Source organism: Plasmodium knowlesi (assembly GCF_000006355.2).
Source record: "Plasmodium knowlesi strain H genome assembly, chromosome: 10".
Lineage (NCBI taxonomy): Eukaryota > Apicomplexa > Aconoidasida > Haemosporida > Plasmodiidae > Plasmodium > Plasmodium knowlesi.
Window position 1 is genome coordinate 1,063,579 of NC_011911.2, and position 14,378 is coordinate 1,077,956.

At 44.0% G+C, this 14,378-nt stretch overlaps 3 protein-coding genes across 3 annotated transcripts; 1 reads left to right on the top strand and 2 right to left on the bottom strand.

The window, feature by feature from the left end:
- Positions 1-1,426: 1,426 nt before the first annotated feature.
- Positions 1,427-7,885, top strand: PKNH_1023500 (conserved protein, unknown function; the record flags this gene model as incomplete). Its single annotated transcript, XM_002259679.1, has 1 exon — positions 1,427-7,885. The coding sequence occupies one exon, from the start codon at positions 1,427-1,429 to the stop codon at positions 7,883-7,885; it is 6,459 nt and encodes a 2,152-aa protein (XP_002259715.1).
- A 953-nt stretch (positions 7,886-8,838) lies between these two features.
- Positions 8,839-11,859, bottom strand: PKNH_1023600 (conserved Plasmodium protein, unknown function; the record flags this gene model as incomplete). The annotated part of the gene is made up of 7 exons (XM_002259680.1): positions 8,839-8,904; positions 9,058-9,191; positions 9,291-9,485; positions 9,603-9,828; positions 10,009-10,307; positions 10,464-11,522; positions 11,748-11,859. The coding sequence occupies 7 exons, from the start codon at positions 11,857-11,859 to the stop codon at positions 8,839-8,841; spliced, it is 2,091 nt and encodes a 696-aa protein (XP_002259716.1).
- Positions 11,860-12,546: 687 nt separating this feature from the next.
- Positions 12,547-13,620, bottom strand: PKNH_1023700 (conserved protein, unknown function; the record flags this gene model as incomplete). Its single annotated transcript, XM_002259681.1, has 1 exon — positions 12,547-13,620. One exon carries the CDS (start codon positions 13,618-13,620, stop codon positions 12,547-12,549), a length of 1,074 nt encoding a protein of 357 aa, XP_002259717.1.
- Between the last annotated feature and the right edge of the window lie 758 nt (positions 13,621-14,378).

Genomic DNA, 14,378 nt, shown 5'->3' on the forward strand with positions numbered 1-14,378 from the left:
AATTATCCCCTTTTTAATTGAAACCAATTCGATTTACCCACTCATCTGTTTATTACTTCTACATTGAGTCTTGCCCACCAGTAATTGTACAGTTGTGCCAGTGTAGTGCCCACGCGAATATCTTTGCTTGTTCATGCTCTCGCGTGGACACTACATTGACAGAAAATATTTTTTTTTTTTTTTTTTTTTTTTTTATAAATATGTCTAATTAACCATCCTCCTTGTGCATGAGTGAGAAAAGAGGTTGTCTAAGTGGGAGAGGACACGACACAACACGAATGCTTTTCGGACTGAACTCCGTGGCGTGCAATGCGTCGTTGTTCTTCCCCCTCCTCATTCGTGTGTGTGTAGACAACCCAGTTCATGTGCGCACACATTAATCACGCTGCATGCACACTGGCTACCCCAATTAAAAAGAGAGAATAAAATAAATAAAAAAAAAAGAGCAGGTCTTGATTGCCGTGTTCTCTGGCTACAAGGATGTCGAATTATCCATCCTTGTTGCACCGAGTTGGCAGTAGACCTAATCTTCCTTTATAATTAAAAGAAAGCACAAGCTTCAAAGTCCAATTTTAAATCTCCATTTTAAATCTCCATTTTAAATCTCCATTTTAAATCTCCATTTTAAATCTCCATTTTAAAGATTCATTTTAAAGCGTCATTTTAAAGCGTCATTTTAAAGCGTCATTTCAAGGCTCCATTTTAAAGCTCCATTTTAAAGATCCATTTTAAAGTGCAATTTCCAGAAACGCAAACAGGCTTAAACAAAATGTAAATGCCTCTTCCCCCAAGCAACAGTAATTAGAGAGTGATCAGTTGCGAGGAGGAAGACGCAGAGAGACACATCCCAAGTTGGAGCAGTCCTAAAATAATTTCATACAAGATCGAAAGAAAACGTTATCTCAAATTAAACATCTAGCAGATTATCCAAAATTAAAAAAAAAAAAAAAAAAAAAAAAAAAAAAAAAAAAAATTCATTTCAAATTAAAGGAGAAAACAATTTTAAATTAATCAACTAGGGAAGAGCAATTCGTGGGAATTGCAACCCTGTGTGTGTTTATCTTCACACACATGCGCTCTTTTAAGTGTATCTTTTTAAACACCTGTTTTTAAGTGTCCATTTGTTGATCGTTTCTTTATTTTCATTCCTTTGTTTATTATTGTTCATTGTTGTTTCTTATTTTTAATTTCTTTATTTTATATTTTATTTTTTTTTTTTTAATGTGAAGAGGGAATTCTGGCACCCGTGTCACCACGACTTCATCGTTTCCACTACACACCTGTTTGTGCCTCTCTGAGAAATCACACGTTATTCTATCCTTTTCCTTTCTCTCTCCCTTCCCCTTTGAACATTTGCGCCTTAAGGGGGGCGGCAACCAAAGTGACGAAGTAACGTTGCCTTGTTTGCCCCCTGCGACGAAACGCGATGGAGAACAAGAAACTGCTCCAGGGGCCCAACGAAGGGAGCTTCTACACCGCCCACGAAAGAAACGTGCACGGTGAACCTGTAAACAAAGAGATCGATGAAGTGGGAGGTACGCAGGGTAAGATGCAATCGAATGAAGGGGTAGAGAAGACAGACAAAATGCACTTATCCGAATGCAAAATTGTTGAGTCAGAAAAATTGGGGTGTTCGGGAGGCCTGATCGATGCGAATGACCTAATGGATGAAAAGGAGGTGTTTTTTCTTGGGAGTTCGGCTACATGTGTTGGAAGAAGTGTCGACGAGGGGGGTAGTGACCGGGACGATGGGTACCACGTGGGTACTATTCCGGCAGATAGAAGTGTGAAAGATGATGAACGGAGCGACCAGAATTGTTCTACCCCTAACTATAACAACGTTAAAGTGAACTGTTACGTAAGGACTGGCGAGTCGAATTATCAGAACAACTTAAGTCACCAAGTGATGAATCACGGTAAGGTAAATTTCACTTATCTGAATGGTAGGGAGGATAGCCATCATAAGTCGAATGTAGTAATGGCAGATCATTCTAAGGACAAAACAGGGGAGAACATACGCACTATGAGTTTTAATCACGAGGGAGGTTGTTACCTCAGTCTGAGGAAGAGTTCTCCCCCTTATTGCACTGGTTCATTGAATGGAGGCGATACAGAGAATACGCCCCAAACGAGCCTACCCAGTATCAGTCTTCACTGCGATAAAATCACCTTCACACGCGAAGGATCAAATACATATGAGGGGAAGGTACCCCTCCACCAACGTAACAGTGCCGAATGGGGGAGTACCCCTAAAATGCAGACAAATGTGAAGGAGAGTTCACATGGAGGAAGAACAAACTACACGATGGTACATTCACACAATCAGATGAAAAAGAATTGTTTTATCCATTCGGGGAAATCTAATGATGAAGAAGGGGGAGGGGATCTCTACTTTGTTCAGAGTGGAAAGATATCACTACGGGAATGTGTAGATGATTATAAAACCGTTCGCGACAATCGAGCAGGGGAAAGTGCCAATTGTGATGCAAGTGGCAAGGTCACCATGTTAACCAGTTTGGATAAGAACGAGGAAAATGTGAAGTTCCTACATGAGGGAGAAATTATGAACACGCAGGGGGAGATGGGTAGGGAAAGGCTCCTCCCAAATGAGGAGCATTCAAAGAATTCACACCCCATGCAACATGATGGAGAAGTGCATGGACATGCTTTCCCGCAGGACTCAAACAACGGATCGACTCCAAATCGACATCATGTACAAAGTAGAAGCGATAGAAGTGTTTTCCTGACCGATTATGGATATGTGAAGAACTTGGATGATTTAAATAAAAACAGGAAAGAAGGCATCATCAATAACTCCCCCTTCAGTGCATACGACTCCAATTGGGGGATGGAAAGATGCAAAGTCGATATGTGTAACGAAGGGGCAGACGCCTTTCTAAATTACCACCCTGTAAATATACAAGGTGGAAGAAAGCCAGTTCGAATTAGTAATAAATCATATTGTTGTATTCCGATGGGAGATAATTCAGGTGGAAGATATTTCGACGGAACCGAAAGGTATGCCGCAAATTGTATACTGCATAAACAAGCAGGTCTAGGTTGTGAAAGCGCTAATGTGTTTGCGGATGGTGTAATATACTCTCCAGGGGGAGAGAAGAACCATCTCGCAGAAGGCAATAGACATACACCCGCCATAAGAATGGATGAAGAAACAACCAGTAGCAAACAGGTACCCTTTATCAGTGATAAGATGCAGTTTAATGAATACAATGGTGTAGGCAATATAAAGGGGAAAAAAGCATTGGGTGATTTTAGCAACTTGGTGAAGACACATGAAGAAAACTCGTTGAGTGTGATGTCGGCACCCCTGGTGGGTAAGTCAGATCAGAATGGTTCCTATGAGGGTGAAGACTTAATGTTCAGAAAAGAGAAGTTGGAAGAAGAAGCAGCGTATTTAAAGTTTGAAGGAGAGTTTAAAGAAGATTTTTTTTTTGATGAGATGTTAAGCGGGATTGGGCCCAATGCATCAGTCGAAAGGGGTGTGTGTGCCACGAATGGTACAATGCGAGATCAAGACTGCGCAGAAGAGAGTGGAGAAGATCACTGCGACCAATTCAAACGACATGCGAACAAGGAAGATGATAACGAGTGTAACGCAATATACAGCAACAGTGATACAACCAATGTGAGTTGCAATGCCCTGGAAAGCAACCAAGTGGTTAAGTGCAACGACGGAGCGGAGATGATCACACAAAATAGGGTCTCTGGAGACAACACAAAAATTGCACCCACAGGAGGAAGAAGAGAAGAAGAGGAAGAAGAAGAAAGAGACAACGAGGTGTGCCCTCGTCCACGTGATGGTAGCCTTGTGGATGATGCCTTCAATTTATTCATTAGTAATGAGGATCTCAATTTTGGAAATCCATGCTCCTCTGGTAGGAATCTAGAAAATGGAATTGCAAACGGCGTGGAGAACAGTGGGGCTCATTTCTACCCGGATGAAAGAGGCACAGACGATAAAGCCAATGATGATTATATACGTGAAGCACCCCACGACAACCAGGAAGATGTCGTGAGGAACTTACTGTACAGTGACTCCTACCTGCACATGAACGACCTGGAGAACCTAACCCTAGAACCCTCCAGCTCCAGAGCACAACCCGTTTTTTCTGCAAACTCCTACAGCACATGTGCAGGGGAAATTGGTGGCAACGATTCCTTCATGGCATACATAAAAAAGTTTCTGAAGAATAACTACCTAAATGACCACAAGAATTACATGGAGTTGTTTTACCAGACGAAGGGGGACGGAGGTGTCAGTGGGGTAGCAACAACAGAAGGAGATGCCCCCCTGAACGTAGAACCAACTGATGGTCATCGGGAAGATCAGTCCAATCGGGTAGATCTCCAAACTGGTGTGGTGAAAAGTTTGTTCAACGGCAAAGACGTAAGTGAGTGCGCCCCCACGGGTTCACACGTGGGTGCTGATTTGAGCTTCGATGTAGATCCCAAAAACGACAGCCCCACGGCTACCCTGGGGGGAGGAATTTCACCCTTAGATGCAGATAATGTGAATACCATAAAAAAGCAAGACGGAGGGGACTACCATCTAGAGAACTTTGCATGTGATTCCTGTATAAATCACGTTTTCAAATCTTTGGACCAGACACAGAATGATGCTCCTACCTCGCATGGTAGAGGCCGCGTTAATCCCCACTATGATGTGGTAGACAATTCTATGGAGCAGATGGAACCACTGGCCTTCTCCAGTGTTTACAATTGGGTTCAGGAGGTAGACAAGGACATGGAAGGTGATAAGGGTCAGGTAGACACCAAGGTTAGCATCGTGCCCAGTGAGAAGTACGGTGAGGGAAGGCTAGTCGGTGGCATGGGTCGTCCACACGGAGGAGGCGAGCCATCGAAGGAGGGAAATGTGAGTAGCCGGGCCAATATGATCAACCGCCTTAACAATGGCAACATCTCCAACATTGATAACTCAATCCAGGAGAAGCGGGAGTACTGCGGGGATGAAGAAAAGGTTCATCTGTGCGAAGCAGAAAGTTGGGCCATGGGTTCCGGGACCCAGTACACGACCAGAACGGATGGAACAACAGGATTTAACTACAGCGAAGGGAGAATCGATGTACGAAGTGATAATCGAGTGAATCAGTTTAAGGAGAAGACCAGAAATGCAGGCAGGTTTTTGAAAGGAGATAACGTGTATTACGGGCAATCCTCCCCCTTCTTTTTAAATTCTGCCACATTGAAGAAAAAGGAGGAAAGTCATCCCTTTTCCTCATCAGAGAAAAAAAGATCCATGCACAGGGTGCAGGATGAGAACTCCGGGGGGGTGAGCTACCCAAATGGTGTTCATAAGAACGTATCTCCCATGGCGGAGTGCCTACCCTACAATGAGAACTTTACACCTTACCTTCCGAATCAACGTTATGGAGAGAAAATGAACAACTTGGACGAGAGCATGAAGGTGAATAACGGAATGCCTAGCCATGCAGATTTTTACGTAGAACAACGTGGGGTGTATTCCATGGCTAGCTGTTACGATGGAATCACTTCATCTGTTAGACAAAGAAATCATATAAAGGGAAATAAGACAGATGATAATAATTCGAATGGAGTTGTTCGTGGGAGAATATCTCCAGGTAACAGACGAGGGGGAGTAAATGGTATCATCGCGATTGATGGACTGAGTACCTCCTCCCTCGGAGTACCAGTGAATGGGAATGGTTTAAATGGGAGCAACGTAAATGTGCACGTGGCGAACGCAAGGGGCCCCGCAGTAAGTATGGCATCAGGGGCGGCGACTAGGACGCTTGAGTACACCGAGCCGTTAATACGTAATCACATAGACGATAAAATGATGAAGGTTATTTATAGTGCAGATGGAAAGGAGAAAGGTTCCCTGAAGTCGAACAGCGATTGGGCTATATGCCAGGGGGTTTGTAGCACACCTAGCATAGGTAACCTCGCGAATGGATCCATTTCATACAACCGGAGCCCTTTTGGTGGCATGGTGCCCTCGGAGGGAGAAGACCATGATGATGGCAGCATTCTGAAACAGGAGAGCAATCAACAGAATGAACACATCCCATTTGAAAACGAAGGCTTTAATAATCTCTCCAATTGCCATAGGACCATGGACAAGAGCTACAGCAGAAATGTACCCCTCGATGAAAAAAATTATTCAATGATGAACTTATCGAAGGGAATGTATGGAATCCAAAGGAAGAAGGACGCAGACCATAATTCACCAATTGGGGGGGTGATGAAAACATCTAACAGTTACAAAAAAACATTTGACCAGTGTAATTTTATGGGGAAAGGTGGCTCCAGCCGGGAGAAGGCGTACGGAGAGATGGAGAACAGTTTGGGCGGAGCCTTGGATATCCGTTTCGATAACGGCATGTACGGTAGGAGGTTACAGAGCGTATACCACTACAATGCGAGTTGTGCTCCAGATGGGATGGGTTGCGGTATTACCCCTGTTAGAGGCCAAGGATTCAACTCTCTTCAGTTCGTTAACTACAGGAATGGGACGGGAAGGGACAGAGAAAGCAAAGGTCACCACGTGCATTTGGGAGGGCATTTGGGGGTGACTATGGGCACGCCATCTCACCATCAAGGTATGAGAAATTGCAGCGATGTGAAGGGAAAGAAGTACACCAACGGGAATGTTGGTTCCGTGGGCGATTTTGGTGGCATTGTCTTGGGTGCTAACGGAAGGGGCGGGATGACCCCCCCGAATAATTTTGCCAATGCAACCCTAATGAATAACTCGCATATGATGGATTACAGCTTGCCCACCAAGGGGAGCCCCACCTCCCGATGTTTATCAGACGACACAACGCTGGAGGCACATAACCTAAACAACCAAACGATGAAATTCAATAACTCCCTCATGTCTAGCTACTTCAGCAACGGTTCCCCCATGATGGAGAAGAGCGGTGCAGTTTACAAGAACAAAATGAGTAATGATGAAGGCATCTGTAACTTAGTGGAGAAGATAAAGGCATATGAAAAAATGAAGTCTGATTCGAAGGTACAGAATGGAAGCTTTGCTTACGACGGTGGGAAGGGTAAGGACCAGGTGGGAGCTTCCCACAAGGGGTCCAACGCCGGGGGGGCGAGTTGCGGAAACGGAATTATTGGCAGTGGAGTGAATGACAATATTGGGGTGCATTCGGGTGGCCACACGATTGCACACGCGAACGGACACGCGAACGGACACGCGAACGGACACGCGAACGGACACGCGAATATCCACGCAAGCGCTCATGGGAATGCCCAATCGAGTAGAGCGAGTAGCGCTAACGGAGAGGGGCATCCCAAGGACAACGGCACCCTGCTCTACGACGAGAAGGAAAAGTTGCTCCCAAAGGACTCACCAAAATTTGGGGACAAGTTAAGCTCTGTTAATGCAAAAAATTTCAACAACATAAAGAACAATTACCACATACCCAATGAGTCTCCTTCCTCCGACAATTTCGTTGTCATTAAAAAGTACACGGCTAAGTATGAGATGCAGATAGATCCTTTCAACGGGTTTGATATAGCGAAACGAATTATCGGGCTTAAAGGAACAAACATGAAGAAAATTTGTATCGACACTGATTGTAAGTTAAGGTTAAGAGGTAGGGGTTCGGGCTACTTAGAAGGGGAAGAGAAAAAGGAAGCAAATGAAGCGCTACACCTGTGTGTCTCTTGCCAAAAGTACGACCACTATGTACTAGCGAAGAAGCTCATCGAGCAACTCCTTGTCAAAATCTACATGGATTACGATACATGGCTATACAACCACGGAAAACCCTACGCGAACTTGAAGCCGAAAACATATGAGAAGTTCATTCCCCTGTTTAAGTTTAACCAAAATGGAAACGGGAAACAGCAGAACGTAAATCAAAACTGAAGGGGAAAGAAAATGTGGCGTGGTTAAGCGGTGAAGAGGAGCGAGACATATCCTTTTGGGTGATGGTGCATTCCTCTCTCTGCGCGCCACTCTGCACCCCAATCCCTTGGACAACACACGGAAGGACAAAAATGGAGACAAGTACCTGGATCGTTATGTGTCATGTTGTGCTGTATCCTTGTCCCTTTCTTTATGTAAATAGTGTGGGTATTACCTATTTAAATATTTTCACATTCCCTTTTTTGATTTTTTCCCCGGGGAATTTCAAACCAGTGGTGACAGTTTCACAAATGATGAAGTGTGACTTTCTGTACTTCGTACATGTTACCTTTTAACACCATTACATTATATCACATTTTTTTTTTTTTTTTTTTTTTTTTTTTTTTTTTTTTTGCTCCTGGCAATGTTCCATTTAAAGGGGCTCCTTACGACCTGTGTGCACCCATACAGACATAATTCTCCCCTCCCCCATGTTGGGGGGGTTTTCCCTTTGGAAAGCGCGTCATGTCCCTTTCCACGTTCAATTAAGTAAAGTTTAATCGAATCGAGTTCAGTTTGAACGTTTAAGTTACGATTATGGGTCAGACGATTCGTAAGCGCCTGTTGTGTAAAGGCTCCCCCCCTTCCCTTCCTCCTTGGGCCTGCTCACTGTTAATTCTACCTGACCCGTTCAGGCAATTTTGTGCGTCTTCTCCGAATGGAGAAATTCGAAATGAAGCTTTCCCCTTTTTTCACTTTCGTTTTTTTATTTGCACGGGTCATGGCCCCACTTGCTCAGTTGCGAGCATTTCTAAAAATGAATACATGTGAAGGAAAAGACGCAAGGAGGTAAAATGCAATTCCTTCAGTGTTAGCCATTTGAAATAGGAACATGAATGTGAATGTGAAGAACGAGCAACTACTGTACAGATGAGGAAGGGTGATGACTTCTCTTTGCTTTTCTGCGCCAACCTTCATGAAGCATTGGCAAGTTGTTCTTCCTTCACTTTAATAATTGCCTTTAAAATGTCCCTCGTCACCTGAGATGTGTGCAAATGTACACAGCGCAAAAAAAAAAAAAAAAAAAAAAAAAAAAAGAAAAAGAAAACGGAATGTGTGTTTCACATCCGGTGTGCAATTCGATATACATTCTGATGACATCGCCTTGTTCTCTCTTTTTTTATTTTTATTACTTTGTTGAAGTGATCTAAGAGGGTTAGTCCAAATGTAGTTATGTTTTCCATTTGAAGGGGTACATTTTTCTTTCTTGATGAGGAAACTTGATCCAACAGCACGTCCATTTGGAGCAACTCCTCGGTTCGTTTTTCTTTCGGAAAGGGAACAAAAAGGTTTGAGAGGGGACAATTTTGTATCGGGGACGAGCTGTAGGCAGAAAGCGCTCCGCTTTTCCGTCTCGCGAACTAACCTTCGAAGGAGACCAGCGGATCAAACGACATCAGTTTATCGATGAGGAAGGCATTAACACATAAGATGAGTTGCCCCCACTGGGTGTCTTCCACATCATCCGATGCACCAAACAAGGAGTAATCGTAACTCAGCAAGATGTAGCAGTTCAGTAAAATCGCTTTGAGGTTTTGGTTCCACTCCACCTTTATTTTACCTGCACAAAAAAAAAAAAAAAAAAAAAAAAAAAAAAAAAAAAAATGTGTGCAAACATTGGCTAGTTCATTCTGAGCTATTCCGCGTTGTAACTTCATAGCCCCATTGGTTTTTATACTCATCTGGAGAATCCTCTGCTGATGTGTGCTAATTTCTTTTTTTGTCCACTGCAAAAGACACATGCATTTGGTTAAATCTTCGGACTTGTTAAGGAGAGGATGTTCTGTTAAGGTGTTTTTAAATTCACTTATTATACGTTCGTGATTTTCACTTTTCATTTTGCTCCTCAGTGTATCGGTGGCCTCCTTTTCTTCTCCGTGCTCGCAGCTAATCATGTAGTTGACCTGCGTGTGGGTGAGGCATTTGGGGATGAGGCGATGTACCGCTTTGTGCTGCTATTTTTGTGCCTATCTATTTGTTAGTTTATTTGTTTGTGTGTATGCCGGTTTGTCCGTTTTTTTCTTCAATTTGTGTGATCATCTGAGGGGATGTCCTCCCTTTGTGCGCCTGCTCGCTCAGCTCACCTGCTCCTCCACACATTTGCGCTCCCCCCGCACAATTCGGGTGATTAAAAAGTAGGAGAAGTTTATCAGGTCGTTTATCTGCCTTCTGCTCATTTTGTTCACGCTACCCCTGTTGTCTAGGCAGAGGCACATTTCCACTGGCTCGCTTTTTTTCCAGTCCAACTTAGGCTTCGCATCCTTTCCGCTTGTCCGTCCCTGTGCTGTTTCTTCCTCTTCTTTTTTTTCTTCGTTTTTTTCCTTTTCTTCTTTCTGTTCTTTCTGTCCCTCTTCGGGGTTCCCTAAAACTTGATCTGCTTCCCCTTTAACAGATTTTTGCAGAAGGAAGAGGAGGTTGGATCGAGAGGAGACAATCACTACAAGTGTGCATACGTACACACGACTCCTTCAAAAGATGAATGAAATCATGCTTGCATATGGGGGTTAGTTTCCCCTTCTCACACAGGCGCTATTATTACCATGTGTCTCGAGGTTCACACAGGGTGCAGTCGAATGCAGGAAGACCCTCTCACGGAGGCAGTACAGCTCATGCAGGAAGTGCCAGTTGTAGTAGGAGTAATAGACAAGCGGGATTAAAAGAAGGTCTCCTGGTTTGTTCATAGAATAGAGGAAGGAATTGTCTTCTCTCATTACTTCATAAATGTAAAAGCAGTCGTAGGACAGGTTCATGTGTAGAGTGTTAAGTAGTTCTATTTGAAGTTCTTCCTCTTCGTTGCACGATGGTGCTTTTTTTTCTTCACTTGGATCAGCGGTGTGCTCGTGGCCACTTTCCCCGTGTCCGTCAGTTAGGGGATGCTCTTGCTCCTCTTCGGTTTCCTCCTCAGGCGCCTCATCCTCCTCTTCATCATCTGCTTCGGCGCTGTTGTCTCCTTCTGCTTCTTCTTCCTCGTCTGCATTTTCCTCCTCCAGGTGGTTTTCCCCTGCTGAGGGCCCCATGCCGTTTTTCACTCTGCGCGCGCAGTTCCCTCCCTGGTGAAGTGGGTTGACCCACGTAAACAGGTCGTCTCCAGGATCGTCATAGAAGAAGTCGGGTTGCACAAAATGCGGGAAGAGGAAACCCGTTTCAAATGGAAAAATATTTGTGTAAATAGAATAGTCCACCTTAATGTGTCCACCGGATTTAGTATAGATCCTGTTCAGTCGTTGTTGGTCCCGAATGGTATAATTCTGTAAATCGCAATTTTTAGTGGTCTGGATGAATCGCATAATTTTCTTTTTCTTTTTTTTTGTATGTCCTGTAAGGTATGTCCTACCAACGTATACATTTTTTACGTCGAAAACTTGTTTTATCAACTGTAGCAACTGGACACAGTCTTCTGACCAATCCTTCTCTGCACTACTTTTTGCCAATGAATATACATCCGCTAACTTGCTTTGGGAAAAGGTTTTATTTATTTCATCGCGTATCTTTATATTGTACGAGTTTATTTTTTTTATCAATACTTTTTTCTTTTTTTTTTTTTTCGCGTTGAAGGAGGCCACGTTGGCGAGGTGCGCACTCAGCAGGGCCAGGGGATCTGCTCAGGTTGTGGTGATGATGGTGGTAGGTGCGTGTTGTGGTAGGTGCGTGTTGTGGTAGGTGCGTGTTGTGGTAGGGGGAGAGGTGAAAAGAGGGAATCCAAAGGGGCAGTCAAGATGGAAGTCAAGGCGAGAACGGACATGACAACCAACATGGCAAATATATGACAGATATATGACAGATATATGACAGTGCTGCAGATGCACTTCCTTTTGCACGTTACCTTCCGTGTTCGTTTTTATGGTCCAGAGCAACGACTTTGCTAAGGCATACCCCGCATTTTCCTTTATGTAGTTTAGGTCCTCCTGTGTAGTTCCCTTGGGAATGGTGTCCATTGTGAAGGGCCTGTGCGGTTCTGAGTGGAGGGATTCCTCCCCTTTTTTCACGTTGCGTCTTTCTATCCCTTTTTGAATGCTTCTTTCGATTCGCCTTTTTCTACGCCCTATGGTTTCTCTTTAGATTCGTCTTTTTCTACGCTGTGTGGTTTCTTTTTCCATGCGTCTTTTTCTACGCTCTGTGATATCTCTTTGTTTCGCTTAATGGGCGAGCTACCCATATAGCCTTTTCGACGTGCGTTTTTTTTTTTTTTTTTTTTTTTTTTTTTCGCTTTCACGGAGAGAGACATGGGCGAGTGGGCCGTATTGGAATGTTCGAAGCTTACCGACGGAGTGGATACGTTGGACGAAAAACAGCGGGAAGAAAAGAAAAAAGAAAAAAGAAAAAAAAAAAAAAAACGAAAAAATAAGGGACACTACATTGCGTCATACTACTTACAAGGAGGATGACAATCCCGTGTGTGAAATCGAAACGGAAGGATGATGATTCGAGTACCTCCCCCTTCATTGAATTTTCCAAAAACGCAAATGGAGACATGTTTCATTCCTTCCCGTGCCGATTCACTTGATGAGAAAGATATTCACCGTGAGGGAGAGCAAGACGCAGAAAAATGTAGCATGTATTCATTTCCATTCATTTCCCTTTCCTCTTCCTTGCGTTACCGCTCCCGTACGTTGCACTTCCCCTCAGCGGTGTGGCGCCAGGCGCTTGACGAGCTTTTCCCACTTTTCATATGACCAGGCAGTTAGGAGGGCCTGATTTTTCCTTGGAGGGAGTGTCTCCCCCCTGTGGCGCGCTGAGTATCTACTTCCGTCATGGTTACCATCATGGTCATCGTGTCTGTCGGCGTCATCACCATTGGGCCTCTCCTCGGTGTGCCTAAACAGGTTACTCGTTCGGATGCAGAGCACTTTGTTGGCATCCCTATAAAATTCAATGTGCCCCTTGGAAACCAGGAGAGTCACGAGGAAGAGACGGAAGGTCGTTTCATTAAACCCATTGACAGGATCACAATCGATAATAAATTTTAGAAAAGGAATGTTTTCTTTTTTTTTTTCAAGTTGTTCTAATTTCTCTTTTAACCTCATTGACTGCTCATAAGTTTCCAGTTTGATTTCCGGCTCGTTCTCATGTGTGAACTCCCTTAACTTTCTGTAGCTGGTATTTCCGAGAGTGTGTTTGGACCTGCTCTGTGTTCTTTTTTGTTCTTTCCTTTGCAAACAGAATGTGTTTTGGTTATCCAGGAAGAGGCTCAGTGGGATGGTATCGTAATTAATAGAACAGAAAGGGAGTGTGTCTACGCTGAAATGTTTGGAGAGCTTTGTGAAGCTTAGCTGCTTCGCTCGTCCATCTGGTGAACTCTCCCCCGGTTCGTCCGCCAACGCATCAATTTCTTCTTTCCCTTGATTCACATATTTCATTTCTCTGCGCCCCTCGTCAGAAAATTCCCCTGAGAGACTCTCCAGAATTAGCTTCAACTTCTCCTTCAGAGAAATGCTGCTAAGTCCCTCCGCCTTGAAATTAATAATCTTGGATACCTGTGTGCCATACTGGCATGATTTGTGGAGAGTACTTATTTTGCTATCTAAGTAGGTAACAATTTTTCTGTCTGTTCTTATTACTCTCTTAAGAGCATTATTTTGTTCCGGCTGAACTAGTTCCTCCACATTTAGCTTATCTATTTCGCTTTGTATGTATTCCTCATCTATCTGGGCGGAGCCCAAAGGCTTACTTGGGCTTACTTCCCCATCCTCTGACATGGCTCCCCCTGCGGGTAGACGGACGACAGGGGAAGGTGGGTGGGTGGGGGCTAACAAGTTAACCTAGTTAGTGAAGTTGGCAAAGTCGAGAGGAATATATGCTTCCACTTGGGTGAGGCATATACCCCGCCAAGGTGTAACCTTGTCCTTATGGGATTCTCTCCCCCCGAAAAAACGTAATCGAGCTGAAAATGAAAGGGGTCGATTTCCCTTCGCGAAACTTCCAAATTTTTACGTCGATCAAAATCTCAGTTTGAGTGAACTCCTCCTCCCCTGTTCTACCAGTTGGTAAGATTCCCTCAAACTGACGTGAAGATCTCCTTTTCCTTTTACCCATAAAATGAATGTACGTGGCGAAAAAAAAAAAAAAAAAAAAAAAAAAAATGACACTTTCGAATAGCAGATTTTTTTATAACGTTTTGCGCACAAAAAGGGGGCACAAGGGAAAAACGCCTTCTTCGGAATGCACACATGAATGAAAAAGAACGAACCCGTTGGCGGGAGAATACGCGTGTTTTGCACTTGAATAATCCCGTTAACAGTTGCATGAAGAGGTTTGCATAAGCACATCCCCAGGAGAAGAGGGGGGAAGGGGGATAAGCTGCGCTTGCATGGGCAAAACAAAATAACGAGGGAAAACAAAAAAGGGGCAAAGGAGCATCCGCGTTAGGGATGGTTCGGAGTGGAAAAGTGGCCATCGAGGGAGGGCGAAACGCCCAGGTGCATATGAATTTTCCTTCACCTCCTAGAACATGGCG